This window comes from Triturus cristatus, chromosome 2_1 (genome assembly GCF_964204655.1).
Source record: "Triturus cristatus chromosome 2_1, aTriCri1.1, whole genome shotgun sequence".
NCBI lineage: Eukaryota > Metazoa > Chordata > Amphibia > Caudata > Salamandridae > Triturus > Triturus cristatus.
Genome location: NC_140581.1, coordinates 220,304,456 through 220,330,594, shown reverse-complemented (window position 1 = coordinate 220,330,594; position 26,139 = coordinate 220,304,456). Strand labels below are relative to the sequence as shown.

Genomic DNA, 26,139 nt, shown 5'->3' with positions numbered 1-26,139 from the left:
AACTGTTTCGCAGTGCCCTCCGAGATCAAGACATGGTCGGACAGGTTGCCTCGACGCTGAGCCCACTGAAACTTCAGGTCCCACTGCAGAGCCCGCATTCGCCACCTGGCGTAATGCACCAACAGGATACAGGAGGCCATCAGCCCCAGAAGCCGCAGCACCAACCTGACCGAAACCCAGGATAGAGGCCGAAAGAGGGGAATCAGGGCCTGTATATCCCGGACCCGCTGTTCCGGAGGATGAGCCCGGAACTGCGCTGAATCGAGAACCGCTCCGATGAACAGGAGCTTCTGGGAGGGTCTCAGGTGTGACTTCGGCACGTTGATGGAGAACCCCAGAAAATGCAGGAGGTCGGCCGTAGTCTGGAGGTGGGAGACGACTTGCTGGGGCGAGCCCGCCTTCAACAGCCAGTCATCGAGATAGGGGAAAACTGGAACCCCCGACCACCGCCATCACTTTCGTGAACACCCGAGGGGCACTGGTGAGGCCGAAGGGGAGCACGGTGAACTGAAAGTGCTCCTGACCCACCGTGAACCGCAGGTAACGCCGGTGGGCCGGCAGGACGGGGATGTGAAAATAGGCGTCCTGCAGGTCCAACGCTACCATCCAGTCTCCAGGGTCGAGGGCAGCCAGAACCTGAGCTAAAGTTAGCATCTTGAACCGTTCCTTCCGGAGGAAGGCGTTGACGCTCCTGAGGTCCAAGATAGGGCGTAGGCCCCCTTTGCCCTTCTTGGGAACCAGAAAGTAGTGGGAATAGCAACCACGGCCTACTTTTGGACCAGGAACGCGCTCGACGGCCTCTTTGGCCAAGAGGGACGTAACTTCCTCCCGCAGAAGACTCAAGTGATCCTCCGATATACGGTGGCACTGCGGTGGCATGGCTGGAGGGGTCGTCTTGAAGGGGAGAGAGTAGCCCCTTCGGACGATTTGCAGCACCCACCTGTCCGAAGTGATGGATCGCCAGTGGAGCAGGTGATGGCGAACTCTGCCGCCCACTGGCGTGGAATGGGCCTGAAAGCTCGGACTAGGAGGGCTTTGAGGCAGATGCTGCCGGGGTGGATGTGGACTGACTGGCACGTTGGCCTCCAGTACCGCCACGGCGGAATCCACGTCCGCGACCGCGTGCAGGTTGGGTCTGCGGCCGGTGGCTAGGCGGACGTGAGGAGGCGCCCCTTCCTTGGCCACGAAAGGGGCGAAAGGCGGAAGTTTGTGGCCGTGGGGCCGAGAGACCCAAGGACCTGGCCGTAGTCCTTAAAACGAGCCAGCGCACTATCCGCCTTCTCACCAAAAAGGCGAGTGCCGTCAAAGGGCATATCCATGAGGGAACTCTGGACATCCCCCAAAAAGACGTGAACCGCAGAGAGGCGTGGCGCCGTAGCGCCACTGTGGTGGAAATCGCCCTACCCAGCGAGTCCGTGGTGTCTAGTCCACACCGTATGGCATGTCGTGCTGCATCTCGCCCGTCAGCAAGCACCTGGGAGAGACGTGTCCGGGCCTCCTCCGGACACAGGGGCAGCACGTCCTCCACCGTATCCCAAAGAGAGTGGGAGAAACAGTCCAAGAGGCAAGCGGTGTTCAAAGACCGCAGGCCCAAACTCAGGGAAGAGAACAGCTTCTTTCCGAGCTGTTCTAGCTGCTTGGATTCCCGACTCTCAGGGGTGGGGTGTTGGGACAGGAAACTGGGGTCGCCCGGAGCAGGGCGGTGGCGCCGGGCCACGTTCCAATCCACAGGGGGAACTGTGGAGGGCTTGGACCAAGTGCCCTGCAGAACGTCTATGAGGGCCTCATTGAACTGCAGCAGAGGCTCAGTGGAGCTTGCTGACGGTTGAAGCACCTCTGTGAGGATGTTAGTCCTCACGGCCACAGCAGGCAGCTTGAGCCCCAGGGCTGCGGCCGCCTTCCGCAGCACCACTGAAAAAGCTGCACCTTCCTCCGAGGCCACAGTCGGAGGCGAGATGAAACCAGCATCCGGGTTAGTGTCCAGACCACTGGAATCCCCCAGTTCGACTGCCCAGTCCTGTGAAAGTTGGCCCTGTATGGCCATAGGGTCCTCAGACCCCTCCCAGTCGCCCCCGTCATCCGATTCCTGATAAACAGGAGGAATGATCGGAGCCGGGCGGTAAATGAAACGCTCATCCATCGGCGTCGGGTGCGGCGTCAAGCGGCGCCGCACCGGCCCCGGACAGGGGCTAAACCGGGGAACGGCGTCGTCCGGAGACGACGCCGGGGGCGGAACCGGTGTCGGCGCCGGCAGAGGAGGCGTCGTGAGGTCGACTGGCGCCGGCAGAGATCCAGGCCTGGATCCCTCGGAGACCTGCGGCGTCGGGACCGAAGTCGTCGACGGCGCCGGAGCCGCCGGCACGCGAGGCCGCCCAGTCGAGCCCGCGGGGCCCGAAGGCGCGCCAGCAGGCGTCAACGGCGGAGCCAGGCCCCTCATGGCCGAGTGGAAGGCACTGACCTCCGCCGGAGTCGCGTCAGTCCCAGGGACCGGCGGGTATGGGGACGGACGCGGCTCCTGCGGCTCCGACTGAGCCGCGGGGTTGGGACCACCATGACCCTCGGCCGAGTCGCGCGACTGGCGAGGGGAGTCCGAAGAGCGGTGTCGCCTCTTGGACTTCTTAGATCGCTTCGACTTACCCGAAAACTTCGAGCCCGACGAGCGATGATGGTGACTGCGGCTCCGCGACCGGTCCTTGGACCTCCTCCTGGACCGGGACCATGAGCGGCGCGGAGCCGAGTGCCGAAGCTCGAGAAGCTTACGGGACCGCTCCCGCCTAGCCTTCGAGGTCAAGGCCTGACAATCGGGGCACGACTCCGCGTCGTGGTCGGCCCCCAGGCAGTAAAGGCACCGGCGATGGTGGTCCGTCAACGACATCAGTCACAGGCTTTAAACCCGGGCATCCTACCGGCACCAGAGTCGAGTCTACAGAAGACCAAAAAGAGTCAAAAAAGTTTAGTCAAAAATTGACTAAGGGGTAAGCTCTTCCCGGATCGGCGCTGTCTGGCGCGGAAAAAAGAAGAACTGACGTCAGCGCGCGAGAGCGGCGTCCAAGTACTCCGACGACGTCATTCCGGCGCACGACGCCAACGACGGACGCGGAGCCGCAGACGCCGCCTAGCGACGCGCAAGGGGCATTGCTACAAAAAATCTTTCCGGATCCAGCCTGACGCCTGGGGATATTCTAAGGTGAGGAATCTAACTAACGTGTTTCTTTCAGATAAATCTATATAAAGAATACTTATTTTTTATATAAAACCTGTGTGGTGTACATCTGTAGTGTGTCACTTGATTACTGTATGTGTTCACAAATGCTTTACACACTGCCTCTGAGATAAGCCTGTCTGCTCATGCCAAGCTACCAAAGGGGTGAGCAGTGGTTATTTTGGGAGTGTACCCCTTTACCCTGACTAGAGGGGAGGGTCCCTATTTGTCACAAGTGCATACCTGTGCCAACTAGAGAGCCCCAAGTCTAACAGCTGCCAAGAGATGTTTTAAGTACACTAAACATAAAAGATCAGACTTAATCGGAAACAAGGAGGGGGATTGGGATGTGGGTGGGGGGGGGGAATTACATCCTTTGGAGGTCTACAATAAGGCCAGCATCTGTGTGATAAAGAGGAAAAAGATGATAAGCCTCTAAATCGTATTCCTACGTATGCCCATAGTTTCCATTGAGCATGTTTAAGATATCAGAGTCTGAGTCAAAGATCTGCTACAATCGAAGGAATCTCTGTGCTTAAGGACTTAAGGAGAGATTGCACGAGGGGATGGTTGTAGAAATATGCTCAAACCTTTTCACTTGCCATTAGATTGTCTACAGACTGTGAGGGCTAAGGCAGCGTCTATTGTGGTTCCAAGGGTGGAGTAAGTGTTGGCATAGTGATAGGCAATGTTGACATACAGGTTAGTGGCGTAACATAAAATGATCGGGTTCCCTTACAGTATGTGAAGAAGGGCACTTGAGTATCCCATATCTCTGAGGTATTCAGTGGCCTTGGTGCGGAATGCCCCCCCCCTAAGGATTGGGGGCCCCTCAAGGATTGGAGGCCCTCCTAGGGCCTTCGTTTCCCCCCTGATATGAGTCTCCTTGGCACCTTGGTAAGCAAAGTCTTTTTGAAAGCAGAGCCAAGGCCACAGCCTGTGGAAGCCAAGAGTTGAGCAGTTTTGATGCAGAGGCTGCCAGAAATGCACAACTCAGAAGGATGATGGCTACCCTTGGAGTTTAGCCCAGAGAACAGCCCGTTCTGAAGATATGGAGCATGGCCTATGTAAAGGTATCGAACTGGGAAGGGTCAGTGGATGTGGTCAGAACTCCAGTTTTATCTTTTAAGGAATTTGGTTTGGAAGAGAAAGAAAAGACCTGTGTCAGGGAACAGTTCTAGTCCCCTTGAATGTTCCCAGGAGTGATAAGTAGAGGGCATTTCCATTGCATGGCTATTTTTGTGGTTTTTATGAGAGGAGCCCTGGGAAGATTGTGTCCTGTGAGGAAACTTACCTCAAGAAAGAAAAGGGATCATTTTGGAGTCTCCTTATGACAGCCTGCTTAACAAAATCTTGACTATGTATGGACGAACAGGAGGTCATAGGCTGAGAGTTGGTGTCAAGATCCCAGACACCACATGCAGATGTATTATGGATCTGATAAAGATACCTTTTTATGACACCTCAACAGGGTTTCAACCCCAACAACTTAAGAGGTGACATTTGACCTGGAAGCTCTCAAATTCACTGAGGAATCTGATCAGTAGACACTGAAGATAAGCTCCAAGTAAGGTAAGGGAAAACAGAAACTGATGTCAATGTGCCAAACAGTGCACAGATGCAGTCACATCATGGGTGGGCAAAGCTGCAATTGCAGTTGCATGGCACTACATGGTGTCACTGGAGAGCAATTGCTGGGACAAAATAACTTTCTGGATCCAGTCTGGTGCCTGTAGGATATTCAGGAGGTGAGGAATCTACAGCAAGCATTATTCATTTTCCTGCATCACAGAGGGAGCAGATAACATTCTCTCCAACATTGCCCTGGTGTTCTCTTCACACCCCCCCTGACCCTTGACCTACCACCACATACCCCACAGTTCCCCATCTGAGAGACAGATCTACACAGTGATAAGACGTTTTAGAAGAGCTCAATGTAAAAACCCCTGCACATAACAAACACATAGATTATATAGCACTCTGGTAAACACTGACAGACAGGATGCATGCCAAAAAGGGTTGCTTTAGTTGCAAACAACTAACACCAGGTTGTTCATCCTCACCTGCAAAACATCAGTGGTGGGGCCTGCAACACTTTGCACATGTTTTCAGCCCACAAAATAAGCTGATATGTCAGCTAATCTGACTGGTCCAAAAGTTGAGCGGTTGGTTGGCATTACTGCTAATCAGTTTTGGCATGGGTTGTAAAAAAGCTGAAAGGAAGTAATTTGGGAGAGGGTCATGCTGGTTTTGGGGTGGACAACTGTGAGTACTCAGCCAATGGCCAGGCCAAACTCACAAAGGACAACAGTGGTTGCAGGCAAATATTAAGGGGTTACAATCACCAAGCAGCCAAGGCAAACACAAGCCTGAACCAGCTTGGACATTTAAAAAGTTAGCTTAGTTGAAAGATCACATAGTATGCATTACCTCACTACTTCCATGATAATAATGGCCTAATTTCGAGTTGCCTGACGCAGTGGCCCAGTGTTTCCAAACAAAGGATTACCATGTTCGCAACTGGTTGAATCATTGCAAGCAGGGAGTGTGTGCAGAGGTGTAGTCCAGCTGCTACCCGCCCTTCCCCTCCACACCAGAGGAAGCAGATAACATTCACTCCAACGCTGCCCTGGTGTACCTTTGGCACACCCTCTGACCCTTGACTCCTCCTCGACTCGCAGCACTTCCCATTTCACATTTACCAGCTATCTCAAAATAGAGGGTATAATTCAGCAGAAAGAACCTGTTATTCGGCACAGAAGGAGGAATGACATGCAAAAAAAACCCAAGCATTGGCAAAGCCAATAGGTTTTGACTACGCAAGATCAATTGACTTTGTCAATTTGTTTCTTAGACATGTTCATGTTGCACAGCAGTACGAGATGCTGTGTAAGACGGCTAAAGGTCAAGAAAAAAAAGATATGGCGCAGTCAATGCTGGCCGCGTTGCATCGCTTTTTAAAAAAAAAAACAACAAAAGGCAAGTGGGAGACATGCCACAGGAGGGAGGTGCGAGGGAGGGAGCAGTAACAAAGGACAGTGGAGGGGAAGGAGAAGCAACAAGCTGGAGGCATATGGAGCATGTTGGTATCAGCAACTGGGGGGGTAGTGGGGAACTCACTTAATCTCTCGTGCCTAAAAATGAAAATGTTCTTGTGTAATGCAATTGGTGCTCATGAAAAGCAATCCAATACCTTTGGGTCGAGTTCACGCCACATAAAACTGCAAAAAACAGAACAAAAGCAACAAGAGAATGGTGCCGGGGAGGAGGGTGGGCGCAGCAGCAACAACGGTTGGGGGGATAGGAGGGTGGAGCAACATGGGGGAGAGGCAGGAGATAGACTGCAGACATACGCTCTTTGGGAGTGCTTGTCCAAAAGTTTTTTTAAAAAACAAGCACTGACAAATCCAATAGGTCTCAGCAATGCAAGAGCTACTGGAGCGGTCAATGTGAATGTGTTTTAGCCATGTTTTATAGCAGCACATCTGCAGTTCAGCATGTCTGAAGGTCACGAAAAAAGCGATATGACGTGGCCAGCGCTGACCGTCTCATAGCGCATTTTTGTTTGGTAGGAGGGAAAGGACAAGGAACACAACACGGGTAGAGTGTGTGAAGAGGGGGCAACAAGACAGCGACTGTGTAGCCGGGACCTAAAATGAATGCGTACTTGTCTAACAGAACTGGTGCTCATGAAAAACGCTCCAATACCTTCAAGTTGAATTTGTGCTATAGAAAACTGCAAAAAAGTAAATGTGGAGCTCCTCACTGTGCCTGCTGGGCATGGCCGCAGACAACACCGAAGGGGCCGAGAGTTGAATAGGCGACGGAAAGAGAAAAAGCTTAACACGAGCGGGGGGTTTGGAGGGTGTGGGTGTGCGGGGACAGAGGAAAAGAAGCAACACCTCATGTAAAGCGATCCCATACCTTCGGGTTGAGTTTGCGCTTCAGAAAATTGCAAAAAGATATGTGGAGCACCTCACTATGCCTGCTGGGCATGGCTGCAGACAATGCAGAAGGGGTCGAGAGTAGAAATGAGAAGGACAGGGGGAAAGCTGAACACAAGTGAAGGGGGGTGCTAAAGAAGACAAAGGCAGGGCGTAAGAGGGAAATGAAGCAACAGAGATGGGGACAGGTGGTAGAAAAGAAACAACACAAATGGGTTGCGGGTTGAAGGGAAAAGTAATGACATGCGCACTCATAGGGAATCCTTAAACACAAACAGAAAAGTTGCTCCAAAAACAGGAGCAGTAGATGGACAGAAGTACTTAGTTCATGCACTATGGGCGTTTCAAACACAAGAAGAGGCATGACACATGCTTGCCATGACAAATGGGAATGAAGAATATGAGAGCGACGTTGAAGCTAACAAATGGTAAGCTTATGAGCAGGCAGTAGCCCACTAACTGTAAACAAATGTCTCAAGGAGCAGCGCATGCAATGTCTAGTTGAGACCTAAAAAAAAGTACCTACAGGAGGGCGCAGCCAGTACAAGGACACTGGCCACAGACAGGAAGCTGTACTAGGTCCATGCGCCATTGCCGGGACCAACAATTGAAGCACCTGGAAAAAGCAGAAAGGACCAGGAGGCGCTGACCAATCAGAAGCATGGAAACAAGAGTGAGGCAGAAGTCAACCAATCAACCAATGGTAAGTAACGGGCGGGCCTGTTTTTAAGCTTCTTTTTTGTTTTGTTATCAATAGACTTCATTGATAGCACATGTGCACTGTTCAAGCTAAACCTAAAAAGGAACTGTAGTCCCAGATCCTCATGTTATACCTCATCCCGGATGGAAAGCATGTGATGCTCATTACTTGGTGAGGATTCTGATCAGGTGCTGAGACTCTGCCCTCACCACCCAATGGTATGGTTGCAATAAGTAACATGCAAGTCGTAATGAGTCTCTAAATGCAAACGTACCAACTTAGTATGTTGGTAATCCACTAGTTACAACTACAGTGGATACAATAAAAGATTTGTTTCTAGCTTTATTCCTAGCAGCAAAGTCAATGGTGCATTAGGAATATAGAGGATTACAGTTTTAACTATATGGATAACTGGTGAATCTAAAACATGATTTACGAATATAAGCACATAATATTCGAGTACAAAAACAGACATGCATGAAGCGACCTTGCAAATGCGGATTCCTACGCATATCCAGATTAGACAGAATAATCTAGTATTTTTTATTTATTTAATGCTTCATACAGAGTTTCATCCCTGTAATCATTTCTCCCAACTCATTAATAATCCAATCATTTTATTAAGGTGCTTAGCATCGCTCACACTGCAAGCTTAATGGTTTTAGGGATACAGTGGTGGAAGGCACGCAGCTGGTTGGACCATGACATGCAGAGGGCACACCTGAGATCTCTTCCTTGGCCTTCATTTGTCCGCTAGGAGGGACAAGATGGGGTAACCTAGAAGTGCACAGGCTGTACCTGCATTTGTGGTGAATCTTCCAGTGTAGTTCGGATGCAGGCGGGTGTAAGAGCCTTTCGGAAGCTGACAGGCAGCAGAAGATTTCTGAAGGGGGAGAGGGTGAATCAGTGCAGGCCAGGCAAAGGACCCTGAACTTGAGCTATTGTACACTGAAGAAATTCAGTACAACTAGCATATCAGTAGTTCACATGCCGGTCAACTCAGTCTTCCATCCTTTCAACTTCAATAGGTTGACTACAAATAAATTGGACATTACTCACCTTTTATTTACGTAACTCAGAACTGGCAATTTCGGACCTGTTAAGTGCTGTGTACTGAACAAATTGGTATTATTCATATTATTGTGAGATGTCAAAAGTTACCATCATGATTTCTTAGATAGGTGTGTCTTTTTTTTTTTAACTCAATTTACACGTTCACTGAGGAGTGAACTGCTGCATTCAAGTGTGGACCTGCAGCATGAGCAAGGCTAGGGACTAGGAAAGCACTGTGGCCAAGATATCATTCCACAGTGTGGCCAGGATGGTTTGCATACATGCTTACGTTGCAACCCGGTTTAGGACTGGTCAAGCACTCTGTAGGTTTGGAAGAAGGGTTGATTCTAGGCCCCAGCAGCAGGTTTTATGATCATCGAACACCACAGTAGAAGTCGGTGGAAAGAAGCTGCTGGGAGCCCCAAGAATAATAGTCAATAAGAGCTGACAATAGACCCTTTCAATGATTAGAGCACAGTGTGATGCATAAAAGTAATTTTGAAAATTTGGTTTATGGGGAGGACAAGATTCAATTATGTGCACCCTTTAATGACATTTAATGACATTAATAGCTTTGTAGGCTAAAAGCTGAACTGCAAGGAGAAAATGTGGTTGCCCAAGCTCGCTCAATTTTTGTAGGTTTCTTGGTTCCAACTTATGCATCTTAGCCAAAATAGCACATCCTATGTAAGGTATAACACAAGTGGAAGAAAAGACAAGCATTGGCAAAGCCCATAGGTTTCGCCTATGCAAGATCTATTGGCTTTGTTAATGTAGCACAGCAGCTTAAGCTGCTGTGCAACAAGGCTTAAAGTAAATAAAATATACTATAACGTAGCCAGCAATTTTTCCTTTAACTCCTTCCATGCTGAGCTCGTCATGAGTCACACTGGAGCTGTGCTCATGACGAGCTGAGCTTGTCATAACGGCCGCGGCCCGCCCACGTGCGATAAATTCCCCGCCTTTGCGGGAGAATTAATCAGTGGGTGGGGCCGTGACGAGCTCAGCTCGTCATGAGCACAGCTCCACTGTGAGTCATGACGAGCTACGCTCGTCACAAGCACAGCGGCGCCGCGGACCCACCCCCCCGCACCGTGGGGGAATTACCCCCGCAGGGAAGGGGTTAAGCCATGCTGCACAGCAGCCCGTGCTGCAGTGCAATATGGATTAAAACAGCGTAGGGTGTTTTGGGGGTGGGGCAAGCTACATGAGGAAGGAGGGTGGGGAATAGAGAATGGACAGCAGAATAAGGGCGGGTGGAGGAACAGAAGGGACAGTGGAAGGATGAACAGAAGGGACAGCGGAAGGAGGGCGGGTGTTGGGGAAAAAAGTGACAGCGGAAGGAGAGTGGGGTGGGAGTACAGAAGGGACAGCAGAATGAGGGCTGGGGAGTGGGAGAACAGAAGGGACAGTGAAAGGGGTGGGGGAATAGAAAGGACAGCAGGAGGAGGGCAGAGGTGTGGGGGAAACAGAAGGGACAGCGGGAAATAGAAAGGACAGTGGGATGAGGGGCATGGGAAACAAAAGAGACAGCAGGAGGAGGGCATGGGGGAACAGAAGGGACAGTGGGCAGGGGTTGGCGGAATCTAAAGGGACAGCGGCAGGAGGGCGTGGGTGAGGAAGAAGGACTGCAGACACATGCACTCTATAAGGGTGCATGTGCAAACGTTAAAAAAAGTGCACCTGCAGAGCCTGGGGCCATTGGAAGGACACAGGTACTGACAGTAAGCTGTACTTGGCCCATGCTCCACAGAAGGGACACATGCCAAAGCCCCAGGGGGAAGGAGAGGCGTTGAGGAGGCTCTAACCAATTAAAAGCAAGGAAACGAGAGTGATGTCAAAGCCAACCAATGGTAAATAACGGTAAGTAATGGTCCTGTTTTAAGATTTATTTTCAAGAGATTTTGCAAGCACAGAGCAAGCGCTGTGCAGGTGAAACCTAAAAAATACAGTAGGTATTGTAAGCTATGGCCAGTGATGTTTACAGAACAACTGCTGGGGCTTCAAAAGATGACAAATGTCATACCCTTTTCAATAATGTCACTACCTAAGAGTTTCCCTAGATATAGGTAGCATTTTGATAAAAGTCTGAGTGCCAAAGATGGCTCAGACAGTGGTTGATGTTTGGCATCTTTATGAGAAGGAGATCATTCTCAACGTACCATCTGCTGGACGGTAGCTATAAACTTGTATTTCAGTGTGGCATCTAAAAGTTGTACAGCCTGGCTGCAAAGATTGTGTACTCTAGTGCTAGGCAGAGGACGTCTGTATACCAGCCAACCAGAAGACATTAAATAGATACATGGCAACTACGTGTAATGGTGGCAACTTGGCTGACCGCAATGAGAAAAGTGAATGTTTGGACTCATGGGGGACTGTTAATAATAGCAGATGCCAAAAAAAGTGTATTTGGTGATCACAGAAAAGGGCCTGAGATAAACGAAGGTCGAACATATTATATCAACATTACATGGAAGTTACTGCTGGAGATCAATGGCATGTAAGAAAATCAATTGTTTATGTTGAAACTAACCCTACATCACTTCAATTAAGTTATCTGTCAAGAAAATATTATAATAATAATAACAAGAATAATAACAATATTTATGGTAACAGTATGTTTTCAAACAGTGGCCAACACAAAATTGTCTTTTGTTGATTAAAATTGATTTTCTCCAACTAATACTAACCACGTTATCGAAACAAACTGGAAGGATGAATAGTATTGGGCACATCCAGGGTATGACAGATGACCTAACCCAAATGTGTACAATCAACAGATCAAAATGAGCTTTCATGTGTGTGGATATTTTGCTTGTGTGATTCATATGTTCAAAACAAACACTATTTCAGACACATATTTAATATTTAAAGAAAAACAGTTCATTCTGGCTGGGTTAAAGAATGGCAGAAGTGTTGCACACCACTCTAGGTCTTACACACAAATATGGGGTTCTTCCATTCTTTACCAGTGCCTTGATATACACACTTTTTCTTTCTATTTTCTTAATTAATTTCTTTATTAGATTTATTTAAATGTAAACACATATTGGATACTCAGTATAACTAGTTAAAGCAAGCTAAGTGTAACGCGTAAAAGCAAGCTATAATAAACCCAGTTCTCTACTGACCTGTAAGAGCTTTCAAATTATAAATTTGATCTTAGACTTCAACTTCATAAGCAAAATCCTAGAACGTTAAGTCTCAAAGCCAGCTATAAGACTACAATGGCTCTAACAGCCTCTTACAAGACAGAAAACTAGGCTCCAGTTTCAGATGGGTCCCTGTAAGCACTGACATTAGGTGAGACCTCCTTCGATAATGGCAACTCTGAAATCTTGGTCTTGGTCATTATAGACAAGATCATTCTTAATAGAAAAACTCGGCCAGGATAAATGAAACAGTGCTTCAAGGGTGCAGCTCTGTCCTATCAAACCATAGTCATAAAATCAAAACTGAACTATTCTGTTCAACCACGAAATCCATGGACTACGGACTTCTCCAAGGATCTCCCCCATCTCCACTACTTTTTAACATTTAGAGTATCCTGACAGAGTTCATCTCCCTCCTCTAACTAGAAATCCAAATGTACTCAATTTCAATTCAATTCAAGAATCTTTATTCGGTGATTAAAAAACACCATAAAAGCACACATACATATACATAGATAAAACGGCATTAAATATTAGTCAAGATCCTTGTGCATAAATAACAATAAAATACTAACATACAAGGCTGTAAATTTAAAACAGGGAGTCACAAGTCTTTTAATCCTCTCCCCTCGTCTTCCTTAGTCGGACCGCAACCTTGATAAAATTCATAACACAACACAAGGTTAGCGGGTCAGAAGCTTTTTGCAAGTAGATTAGTGCATCTCTGGCATGTTCCAGGTGGGCCTTTTTTAGGATGTCTACTAGGAATCTACGCCTGGGCATTGAATAATAGGGACAGAGCAAAGTAAAATGAAGGGAGTCCTGCGGAGACCGATTGTCGCAGCCGCAGGGTCCCTTCTGCTCGATTGACATGGTAAAACCTGCTGGCGAGGCCAACATAAAAGGAAGTAGGCTCAGTCTGAAACGGCACATGAGAAATCTGTCCTGTGTATTGTGTACAAGATACAGGTAGGGCTCCATACCCTCCACACTCTTCACCAAAGTATGAGCCCTTATTGACTTTTTTTCCCCTTCAGCCAGAGCACGGCATTGGGTTTTACGCTCTAGGAAAATTTCCCCTACTTGTTTCTTGTGCTGTGCTGAAATGGTGGTGGGGTTCTTGAAGAGGTTTCCAAACCCTAGTTCCTCAAGAGTGTTTCTCACATATTTGAGCCATGGGATGCGCATGCAGTGGGTCCTACCTAGGCAGTCCAGTAAGATTTTTCTACTTAGATGCGCGTCTGGATTTACCCAGATTTTTAGCCACGCCACAATTGGCCTAAGTTTTAACAAATCGACCAGATATGGCCTCCCTAGCTCCCTGTGAGCTATGAGTCCAGCAGTGCTGGGTGGTACCCTCAGGATAGATTTCAGATGTTTGTTCTCTTCCTGGTCAATTCTAGAGGTATTCACGAAGCCCCAAACTTCTGCCCCATAGCTTACTTTAGCGCATGTTATGGAGCCGTACAGGTTCATCACCTGTTCCGGACTCCATCTGCCCAACCTCCTGCCATATCCGGCTATTGCCCCGTTAGAGGCAATCATTTTGTTACAGCGCTCTTCCACCAAGGAGTTAAATTGAAGAGCACCATCAAAGGTTACTCCGAGATAGGAGAACGTTTTAACCTCCTCTAAACAATGGGAGCCTATTGTGTAAGAAAATTTTGAGGAAGGTTTTTTGCCTGCCAGGAGCACGTAAGATTTGCTTAGGTTGACAGATAAGTCCAGATCGCTCATAAACTTGACGAACCCATCTATCAGAATCTGTAGGCTTCGTGGTGTACGCGCCAGCAAGACCGCGTCGTCTGCGTAAAGCAGGACAGGGATTTGCCGCGTCCCAACCCTTGGGGAATCTGCATTTAAGCCCAAAAGAAACTGTTCCAAATTATTAATGTAAAGGGAGAACAAAAAAGGGGCAAGAATACAACCTTGTCTGACTCCACTTTTGCATGGAAAGGAGTCCGTCAAACCTCCCTCCCTGTTAAATCTAACTCTAGCCGTGGTGTCGCTATGCAGCTCTCTTAGTATGGTAATTAGGCCGCTCTCGATCCCCATCCCTGCCATCATGTCCCACAACTTCCCTCTGTTGACGTGATCGAATGCTGCTGCCAGGTCCATGAATCCCATATAAATGGGTTCCTTACTGGCCAGAGTATATTTGGCAGTCAGCATATATAGGTTCAGGCATTGGTCGCTGGTGGACCTCCCTGACCTGAACCCATATTGAGTGTCCGAGAAGATGTTGTTCTCTTCGGTCCACTCGGACAATCTGTTCAGGAGTGCCCTTCCCAGAAGTTTAGCCGAGACGTCAATCAGGGAAATAGGCCGATAACACTTGGGGTCGTCCTTGTTGCCCTTTTTAAAGATTGGCACAATGATCGCTTTAGACCATGATGGAGGGAGACCGCAGGTGATAGCAGTGTTTAGGACCCTGGTCATCAGTGGGGCCCAAAGATCTATATTACTAAGAAAAAGGTCAGGGGGAATTCCATCTGGGCCCGGGGCTTTATTCTTAGTTAGACTCTCCATCCCTGCCGTGATCTCCTTAAGGGTAAATACTACCGGAGGAGCCTGACTTGGGGTTACTGATGACTCTACGTGGGGACCCGATTCATGGTTATACAGGCTCCTAAAGTGTGTGACCCACTGCTCCGGGAGGATGTTAGCCCCTATCTCCGGAGAATCATTTTCTTGAAAGGTCGGTTTATTGATGATTCTCCAGAACCCCGCTAGGTCCCTTCTTTCCCCTGCCTCTCTCAGATCTGCCCAAGCTTCTGCCTGCAGGGTGAGTTTCCTCCTTTTGGTCTCTTTTTTATATTTTTCTCTGCATGCCCTGATTACTTGTGGATCTCGTGGTTTTGACTTAAGGGAGCATTTCAGTTCCCTCAGTGCCTTGGAACAATCTTTATCAAACCACCGGGGATTGACCAGATTACGCGTGGGCGCACTGGACCTTAGTAATCCGTCTATCAGGTTGGCAATATGGTTAAATGCTTCTAATAACCTTGGTCCCTGGACTTCCAGATCCAAACATTCATTTATGGCCAGCAGACCCTTATCGCTCAGGATTTTATAGAACTTTGCCCCATCTATTTTGGACCATTTCAGTCTCCTGCCTTGATCGGTGACCCTCTCCACGATTGAACGATGGGCATTGGAGCCAATACCCGCCCTATATGCGAGCATTAAAACAAGCGGGTTATGGTCGCTGAAAGTGTTCCAGTCTATCCCTACACTGACTACTTTATTAACCAGGGATCTCGAGACCAGAATATAATCTATAATAGACGAGCAGCCCCTGCCCTTAAAAGTTGGTGGGAGTGTACCATCCGACTGTGGGTCTACCATATTAATGGTGTGCTCTAGGTCGTACTTAAGCCGAAGCAACCTAAGAGCCGACCCAGTAGGCGAGTGAGAAAAATGCGGTCCCTTCTCAATTGGGCATTGCGCCCAATCTGTGTTCTTTTTGACCAGTGACGGACAAAGGTAACAATTAAAATCCCCCACCACAAGCAGTCCACCAGACGGTCCCTTATTCTGGGATATGATTTCTTTTCCTAACCTTTGGTCGAGTTCAGTTAATACCGGGGTGTGGCTATTTTCTAACTCGGTGCTATATATGTTAAAAACAGAGAAACGTAACCCCTTTCCCTGGAACCGAACCGCCTGTATCCCATATGAGAACCAGTCTGGAAAGGACCAGGTGCCTGGCAGGTCTAAATCTACATAGATGGACAAACCGCCCATTGCTCTCCCTGAGCTAGATTTTCGGGCGGGAACAAAAAAACACTTGTACCCCTGCAGATGGTAGTTATTCTCCACAGCCCATGTCTCCTGTACACATATAATGTGAAATGTTCTAATGAAGTCCACCCATTCCTTATTGTTGAATTTGCCCGCTATACCCGCTATATTCCATGAGATAAGTCTCACACCCTCTCCACTCCATTCAGCACCCCCCTGGGCCCTTGGTCTTCTTTCCCACATTGATCTTTGCATTCCCTGCCCATGTCCCCCTCCTGTCTTGTCTACAACTATTTCCTTTGGCACAACGCAGTTTGGTTCCCCCTCACCAACCACCTGGATTTGCTGAGCCTTGGATCTTTGCTCCTCCAGTCTTTCTACCGTACCTCCAATTTCTATACAACCCTGGGGGGCATTGTCTGTCTGTCAATCGACCCCTTCAAGGCCATTTAGGCAATGGAACCGGTTATAGGAAAAAAAAAGGGTTGTTCAGGTCGGCCAAAAAACGGCCTAGGGTTAAAGGCCTGGTGACTCCCCCTCCTGCCAACCCTCTCCCAGTTGTCATGAGTTTGGGGTTGCTGAGATAGGACTGGGATGATGGGAAAAAAGAACGACACATGGAGGGTTTGGATGGTGGATTCCCTAGATCTGTTTTTCCCTTGACATATATGGGACACCGTTCCTGTGTCCCTAAAACTCACCAGTATGCAGTCCCCTTTAATGGATTTTTGTGTTCTTCCCACCCATGGTACCCTTCTTACCATTATAATTTCGTTATTAAAGTGTGTCGGGAGGGGTCTATTTATGTTTAACCACTTGATTACCCTACTTTTTAGGGCACAAAAGTCCTCCGTTTCACCTTCCTCAAGTGGGGGGACACCTGCCATAACGACAGTAAAAGCATTGGTCTCTGAAGGTAAATTGGGTCTGCGTGGTCTCAGGGTGAGCTTCATTAAAGGGGTCGGGGTGCTCTTGTCTACCGGCTGTGCCGGGGGTACAGATCCTAAAGGAGGGTTGGGCATATTGGTGTTAGGGGACTTAGCTGTTGCAGGCTTTGGCCTTGTGGGTTGTTGCGAGGGTGCCACATTCACAGCTTGTGGAGGGACTGGATTGGCGACACTATTTGCCGACTGCTTAGGGGCTACAGTGGAGGGAGTGGACTCTGATTGCCTTCCCTGTCTGCCAGCTGGAGTTTTCAGACTGCCCAATGTGGCCTCTAAAATGGTTAGTCTGATCTCAATCTTTTTAATACTCTCGCTGATCGGTAATAACAGGGACCTTAGCAAAAATTCTAGGTTTCCCAGCGGGACAACAGACAAGGGAATATTAGCAATACCAACTCCTGTGTCTTTTATCATAGTAGGAGCTGGATCCTCATGAGCAGTGGGTTTAGGGTGTAAATCGACCAATGGTTTCTCTACTAATGTGGGGGTTTTTAAAAACTTCCCAAAATCCGAGTGTGGAACCTTGGGTTTGCTCTTTCCTTGAACTCCCCTCGATTTCCTCCTGCGTTTATTTGGAGGAGGTCCAAAGGCTACTTGTGTGTTAGTTGGCTTAGATTTAGTTTTCCTAATCTTCGAGGCTGGAGGGGCCGGAGGGGGTTGGGACACTAAATCAATGGTCACCCTTGGGGGGCTAGAACTAATTTCTGGGGCTATACTCAAGGCTTCAACTGGTGACATGTTAGTGCAATCCCTCAGCAATAGTGGGACATCATCAATTCGGGACAACTCCTCCCTTGGTAAAATAAGTTGGTCTCCGAGGGGCGTGTTTTTCATATTATCTATTGAGCGTCTCCGTTCTGCCCTTAACCTGGACAGATTACACTCTTTGTCCCCCTCCCCCACTGCCCGGGAGAAATAATTCTCTAGAGTCCTATTCTTTGCTCCACCCGGTTTTAGTGGGGTGCTCTCCCTTGCAGGGGACGGCATAATGTTCACAATAAATTAAACTCGGCGGGCGGCTCCACCGAGTGTAAGAGACCAGGGGTCGGAAGCACAATCCAAGAGGGTAGGCCCAGCCCGGCCACCTTCGGCCCCGGACGGCCACAGACGGTCCCGCCCTTGTCCCGGGCTTCTCCCGGCGCCCTCCCGCGCGCTCCCGCGCCGCGGAAGAAGCTGCACCTGATATAGGGGGAGGGTGCTTAGGGGGCGTGGCCAGCAGGGAGAGCGTCCAGGTGCAGGAAATGATGGCAGCACAGGGACTCCTGGGCAATGGAGTCCCTGATCCTCACCTGGCGCTCGCAGCCCTGCTCCACGAGATTCAGGCAGCTCCCCTGTCAGGAATCAGCAACGATGCGCCCAGGCACACGGGCGAAGCGGGACCCGCGGAGCGGGTTCCGCGAGGTGCAGCAGCAGAACAAACAGCCCAACAGGAAGGACCTCGCAGGACAGAGCTCGCGCTCACAGGTCAGTCAATGTCTCCCAAAGAGCTAGGGACAAGCAGGCTCTTTTCAGCTGTGCTTAGGGGGCGTGGCCAGCAGGGAGAGCGTCCAGGTGCAGGAAATGATGGCAGCACAGGGACTCCTGGGCAATGGAGTCCCTGATCCTCACCTGGCGCTCGCAGCCCTGCTCCCCGAGATTCAGGCAGCTCCCTTGTCAGGAATCAGCAACGATGCGCCCAGGCACACGGGCGAAGCGGGACCCGCGGAGCGGGTTCCGCGAGGTGCAGCAGCAGAACAAACAGCCCAACAGGAAGGACCTCGCAGGACAGAGCTCGCGCTCACAGGTCAGTCAATGTCTCCCAAAGAGCTAGGGACAAGCAGGCTCTTTTCAGCTGTGCTTAGGGGGCGTGGCCAGCAGGGAGAGCGTCCAGGTGCAGGAAATGATGGCAGCACAGGGACTCCTGGGCAATGGAGTCCCTGATCCTCACCTGGCGCTCGCAGCCCTGCTCCCCGAGATTCAGGCAGCTCCCCTGTCAGGAATGAGCAACGATGCGCCCAGGCACACGGGCGAAGCGGGACCCGCGGAGCGGGTTCCGCGAGGTGCAGCAGCAGAACAAACAGCCCAACAGGAAGGACCTCGCAGGACAGAGCTCGCGCTCACAGGTCAGTCAATGTCTCCCAAAGAGCTAGGGACAAGCAGGCTCTTTTCAGCTGTGCTTAGGGGGCGTGGCCAGCAGGGAGAGCGTCCAGGTGCAGGAAATGATGGCAGCACAGGGACTCCTGGGCAATGGAGTCCCTGATCCTCACCTGGCGCTCGCAGCCCTGCTCCCCGAGATTCAGGCAGCTCCCCTGTCAGGAATCAGCAACGATGCGCCCAGGCACACGGGCGAAGCGGGACCCGCGGAGCGGGTTCCGCGAGGTGCAGCAGCAGAACAAACAGCCCAACAGGAAGGACCTCGCAGGACAGAGCTCGCGCTCACAGGTCAGTCAATGTCTCCCAAAGAGCTAGGGACAAGCAGGCTCTTTTCAGCTGTGCTTAGGGGGCGTGGCCAGCAGGGAGAGCGTCCAGGTGCAGGAAATGATGGCAGCACAGGGACTCCTGGGCAATGGAGTCCCTGATCCTCACCTGGCGCTCGCAGCCCTGCTCCCCGAGATTCAGGCAGCTCCCCTGTCAGGAATCAGCATCGATGCGCCCAGGCACACGGGCGAAGCGGGACCCGCGGAGCGGGTTCCGCGAGGTGCAGCAGCAGAACAAACAGCCCAACAGGAAGGACCTCGCAGGACAGAGCTCGCGCTCACAGGTCAGTCAATGTCTCCCCAAATGTACTCAGATGACATTCAAATCTAAGTCAGGTGGAGCAATTCCTCAAACCAAAATGCAAGCACATATGTTTCACATTTGTCATTCGATAAAGGAGAGCTACCCCAAACTGAATGGAACGAAAACCAAAACTCTGTTAACTAACTTGACAAGTAGGTTACCATTCAAAATGCAAAGAGAGTTAGGAGGTGCCCCTCCCTAAATCATTCAATAACAAAGCTTGCAACCAACGCTTACCAAAGCACCAATCACCATCCTATAATAGTTAGCTAGGATTGTGTCTTTTTTGCCAGAAGTCCTCGAATTCGTAAGGGCTCTTGTCCGTGCCCAACTTAACAACTGCAGCGTTGTTTACATTAGAGCATAGAAAAAGGTCATACACAAACTCTAAGGATTGCAAAACCAAGTGGTCAGTCGCTGTTTTAGTCTGAATTGCTTTTAATATTCATCCCAGATCTAAAAGAACAATTTTGGCTCCAAGTGCACCAGGGAATCAAAAAGAAAACTACCCTGCACAATTTTCAAAATCTTGGGGGTACTAAGTTTGACCAACCTACAAAACCTAACACCTCCTACACCCACAGCCACTACTTCAGATCAAGCAAAACAAATCGTATTGCCCAAACCCGATTTACCCGAAAGTCTCATGGAAGATGAGCAATCAGATATGTTGAAACACATCTGTGGGACGTGTTAAGCCCAAACTTGAAATATCAACCAAACTTGGTGTTTTGTAAAAGATTTCAGAAACCGAGCATCCTCTAGAATGTGTTTGTTACCAGCTGGATGACATAGGGACAGTCCCCTCATCTCTATACTCAGGACTGTTCCCCTCACATCTATACTTGGGACAGGATGCCATGCTGGACCCTCCTCCACCTATAACATCCTATGCACAATATAACATCTCCTGGAGCTTAACGGTGATTGACTTCCAACAACCTAGCATTAGGTCTATCCAAAAATCTGACTTTAAAAGCTTTAGCAGTTAGATGTGGCTCCACATGCCAAGGCAGTGATTCACAAGCAAAATAAAACCTCAAATAAGAAAGAAATATATAATAAATAAATAAATCCCTAAATACTTTCGAAACATTCGAGATATAACAATATACAAAATATACATACAGTAACTTTAATGATGAGATTGAAATCTGATTAGCTGCAGGATGCCTCAAATTATTTTAAATGTTCCACTATATTTTAATTAAAATAAGCAAAATGTATTTTAGGTTCCTTGATACCTGTTTTCTAATTAAAGTTCAAGAAGAAAGTCTTCAACTTTATCAAAACGGTTAACTATCCACTTCCTTAATTCTTGGTGTCTTTGCAGTCACTACAACTTTTGTAGCCAAGGTCTCGTTGGTGTACTTCAACGTGTTATGTCAACGGTGACTTTAAAAATTATTAATTTCTCTATAGTCTTTACCTCAGTAATCAAGTTAATTATTTCCATTACACGTTTTAGAAGGAAAGAGCCATAGAATGTTCTAGTAAGATTATATTCCCCAGTAACTGAATTGTACCTCCAATAGATAGGTGAATCAAGTAACCTATACTTTTTTATTTTCTTGAGTTGCCCAGTTTCACTGCAGCACGCTTTCGATGGGACAACGTACCAGACATGCCCATTTTAACCTTTGGTCTATGGAGAGTGAGTCTTTTTCAGTAATTTTATTCTCTAACACCCAACCTAATTTGTTGTCACGTGACTCGATCTTTCACTGATTTCACAGTTCTTTTGTACACGCTTCCTATTAGAACTGCCTCTTATACTAAATGGCAGATGCAAATATCGTGTTTCAACATTAGCGTGTGCCACTTCTTCCAACAGCGGAGCAAAGGTTTCTGGAATTGAGGCTAACCCAAGCTTTGTTGTCCCCGTGATAGACAGGGCAGCAGCACGTGCTGCTTTCAGGGGCATTCCAACACCCTTGGCCGTTGGCGCCCTCGAACAGAAAGTGCCTATAGCAAAAATGTCAGGAAAGATGACATCACCAAGACCCTAAAGTGTAATCAGATAAGGAGGAACACAACTGAAAAGATTTTGCATGTGCAGAAAAAAGGCACGCGCCAACGCGCGCGGTTCCAGTGGATCGACACACCAGGCTCCATAGACTGAGTTCTTCATTAAACTATTGATCCCTTCAGCATTATCCATAATGTTCCGGCAGCTCGCAGAGTCGAGAGATGCAGCGGCAGCCAGTCTCTCTCACTCTCCTCTCAATAACTTCTCACACTTCCTGGACAGGAAATCACAATGATTTATTTACCTGACATTTTCCAGTCCGGATGTCGTACAGGGCCACCGAACCGTGGCGGCCTCCGACGGCTATTCTGTGGCTGCGCTCGCAGTAGCTGACCATATAGAACCTGCGTGACGAGAGCAAGATGCCAGTCAAACTAGTCTTTCACAATTTGAATAATTCGGAATTGTTCTTATGCAAATATTCAAATCTTTATTTTACACGTTTCATAAAATATACGGTGGCAATTATTCTTCTGCTATTCTTAAAACATTAATTTTTCACGTTTCATAAAATATACAGTTGCAATTATTCAATATTAATTTTTCACGTTTTATAAAATATAAATTATGTAGATTAATAATAGCAAGAGATAGAGTCCACTTAACTTGTATTTTTACCTGTATTCAAGGCCACTGGAGTTATGTAGCAGGAGAGGGCCAAATTATGCGGCAGGGTTGAGTAAATTATGCAGCAAGAAAGGTAAATTATGCAGCATATTGCGGCACATTTTTTAATAGTATTACTTCATTATTTCGTAATTTAAAAAATTGGGAACACTGTCTGGCATTGGCTGCACCTCATTAGTATCCGTTTAAAACCCAAACATAGCAATAAACACCAGAAAGGCGACCAGCCCAGCTTTACACAAGACCTTCCACCGCGCGGCAACACGTCGCTGCATTTTTAATAATTTTTTTACCGTTTGAGCTAGAAACAAACTTTTTTTGGTTAAAATCAGCAGATTATGCGTCAGATGATGGATTATGTTGCAAATCTATAATTCGAACATCGCTACGACCGCACAATCGCATAACTCCAGTGGCCCTGCCTGTTTTATACGTGAATACAAGTGAACAATGTGTTCTTAGTAAGACAAGTAACACCACATACAGGTATATGAGACTGAAACTATAACCTGAGATCAAAGATTCATTATGACTGCAGCGTCAACACATTAATATTTTATTATATTTTCACACACACAAAACTACCTCAATTTTCTAAAAACGGAATTGTGTAAAATGGTACATTTTAGAGCTCGTACACTTTTCTACATAAACACCATTTCACAAAAAACCTACTCCTACCGGCCTCTCATGCTCACTGTATCAACTTGTGTTCATTCCTCTACTGCCTTTACCATGTCGCAATTACCCATCCCACATCAGAGCCGAAAAATGTCAATTCTGATACCATTCCCTCGCAAGATGGCTCAGCCTACTTATATCATTCCTCACCCTACTCAATGGTATCCCACACCTGTCTGTCTTTCACTGTTTCCACTATAGTGGTGTCTGATTTACGTTACAACCCTTATTTCTCACACAAGCCTTTCCATCCTCCTGACCTAACCTGACTTCCCACACCACAGAACCAAGAGTAACCTCCAGATAATCTTGCCAAAATGCGGTCTGCCTCAAACTCACTCAGCTGACTCCTAGCACCTCTACATTACACCAATTCGAAACGCACCAATTCTTTTCATGAAGGGCTACGTAAATGCACCACCTCCAGATCCGTCTATAACTTCACTTCGACTCCAGCGTGGCTTGGCCAATCTCCATCCCAACATCTGATGACATTAATTCTCTCCTTGTCGCACACAACTACATGCTTCAACCTCATTCACTCCTCTTCCATAAGAAAACAAAACTCAAGCACAATGCCACGGGTTACTCCCATAACCTTCTGTGCTCTAATCATAATGTCCAAAAGCTACAAAGAACAAGTTAGTTACCTTCAGTAACACCATATCTGGTAGAGACTATCTAGCTGCAGAATCCTTACCTTAGAATGTTCCTCAGGCGTAGGACTGGAACCGGGAAGTGAGCAGTACCCCTGTTGGCCGGTAGGTGGCACTGATGTCAGTTTCTTTTCCCGACTTTCCATGCGAGGAGTGTGGAGCCACAAAGAACACCTGACCACTGGTGAGGAAAACTAGGACCTCGCAAGGAAAACAGCCTTGAACCTAGAAATGTGTTCGCATAGCAGGGAGGATGGGTGGGTCGGTAAAGAATCTGCCGCTAGATAGAGTCTCTACCAGATTTGGTGTTACCGAAGGTAAGTAATTTGCTCATCTGATAGAGACATCTAGCAGCAGATTCCTCATCTTAGGACAGATACCCAAGCAATACCTTCCCGGAAGTGGGTCTGCGACTTTAATTTGAGCCAGTGGTTTCCGGTGCATGGCACCAGCACTTAATTGTCAACACAGGCACACATGACAGTCTGCCACATGGTGGCACTGTTTGCCTAATTTAAAGAAGAGCATAACCACTGTTGTTTAATAATTCAATATACATTAAAATGTACTAATACCTGCCACCAAAACCATTCTCCATTCTTATAGCTTTGGGAGCCTGGAATAGTATGATTTGTCACAGTTGTCGGAGTGTGAGTGTTAGTAGTTGGGTTGGTAGTGTCATTGGCAGCAGGGGCAATGAAGTGTGCAAGCAGCAATGCCCTCCTGACAAGGGCCCGGGCACCTTTTTTTAAATTATTATTTTTTTTAACAAATTAAGCACGGGTCTGTGAACATCATCTAAACCAGAAAGTCCTGCAAGATCAAACAGGCAAGGCGCCCCTCCAGATGGACCTAACTGGCAGTAGTGTTTGGTGAGGGTGTGCAGCAAGACCCACGCTGCTGCCTGGCAGAGGGCCAGGACTGGAACTCTGCATGCTAATGCAGTGGTCACAGCCTTTGCTCTGGTGGAATGAGCACGCAAACCTTCTGGGGGTTGCTTTTTGCCAATGCGTAGCAGATCTTAATGCAGAGCACGATCCATCGGGAGATGGTTTGCTTCTGCACAGCCTTCCCTCTTTCTTGGCCCAACATACCTCACGAAGAGGTAATCGTCCACCCGGAATGGTTTTGTGCAGCAAAGGTAGAACAACAATGCCCTTTTGGATCCAGGTGGTGAAGTCTCTCCTATTATTTAGAGGGATAAGGCGGGGTGTAAAATGTAGGCAAAGTGATGGGCTGGCCAACAAGGAATGGGGGTGGCTACCTTCAGCAAAAAGGACGCTCGAGATGTTGTCTGGAAGAGAGACACATAATGATGGTGGGATGACCAAGGTCCCATTGAGGCATTATAAAGAGAGTCGGTGGAAATGTGTTGGGAGACCTTTAAGGAACCTATTTACAATAGGGGACTTGAAGAGGGAAGGTTGATATGGTAGCTGCAGGAAAGCAGAGATGGCAGGTAAGTAACCCTTTAATGAGCCCAATTATAAATCCTGCTGGACAAGAGTAAGGATAGACAACAAGACGTGAGAAAGTGGGGCAGATAAGTGATCAATGTGTTTCTTAGCACACAATGCCACAAATTGATTCCAACGGCAGGCGTTTCCCCGTCTTGGTGGAGAGATGCTGGGCTGCCAAGATAACATTGCAGACTATGGACCAAAGGAGTCAACTGTCGCTGCCCAATCTACAGGCATGAAGGCGGAGTGTTGACAGGTTCAGATGGAGAGCCCTTCCCTGCTGGTGCGACAGAAGATCGGGCAACCTGGTCAGAGGACCAATGGCCAATACTCCACAGCTCAGGATACAAACCCTCTGAGCACAGTCCAGATGACTTGGGCCAGACTGTTCCAGATTTTAAGAACTGTGGGCGGGAGTGGTATGGGCGGGAAAGGCGTACAGGAGGCCTGAGCTCCACTCGAGACAAAAAAGCGTCTCTGAGTAAGCGCTGCCTTGGAAATTAGTGTGCAAAACCACTGATACTGCGCTTTTTTAGTGGTGGCGAACAGATCTAGCCAAGGCTCTCCCCACAGCTGAAAGAGACCTTGCACCACCTCTGAATGGAGGCACCATTTGTGATCCACTAGGCATCTGCGGCTGAGTTTATCCACCCTGGCATTCACAGAGCCCGCCAGGTGTTGAACCACTAGGGGTAAGCCCTAATGTTCCAGCCATGTCCAGAGGTACAGGTCCTCTTGACAAAGCGTCCACAACCCCACCCTGCTTGTTGCAGTACCACATAGCATGTTGTCCGTGAACACCTGCACTAGCCTTCCCTTGATGAAGAGTAGAAGGGCTTTCAATGTCAGCCACATTGCTAGGAGCGCAAACAGATTGATGTGCAGTCCGTATTCCGCTGGAGACCAGAGGTCTCTGATAGGTATAGGACTCGTTACTACGCGAGTCATTACAGCACGTGGTATTACAACGTGGTCGTTACAACGACCGCATTGTTGCCACGCAATGCCATTACTACGCAAGTCATTACATCGACTTGCAGTAGATGGCGTGCTGACATTAGAAATATATAATTTACTATTCCAACTCCAGCCTATGCAACAGTAGGGAAGGTGTTGGAATAGTAAACTATACTATTCCTAATGTTAGCGTGCCATCTACTGCAAGTCGATGTAATGACTTGCGTAGT

At 48.3% G+C, this 26,139-nt stretch overlaps 1 protein-coding gene across 4 annotated transcripts in view; it reads right to left on the bottom strand.

Moving 5' to 3' along the window:
- Window positions 1-26,139, bottom strand: part of WDR7 (WD repeat domain 7) — a 1,596,127-nt gene that overhangs the window by 291,288 nt on the left and 1,278,700 nt on the right. For all 4 annotated transcript variants that reach the window (XM_085630124.1, XM_085630134.1, XM_085630121.1 and 1 more), the window contains one exon: window positions 21,773-21,872. In XM_085630124.1, the coding sequence (XP_085486250.1) occupies window positions 21,773-21,872 (100 nt within the window). The remainder of the gene's footprint in view (window positions 1-21,772; window positions 21,873-26,139) is intronic.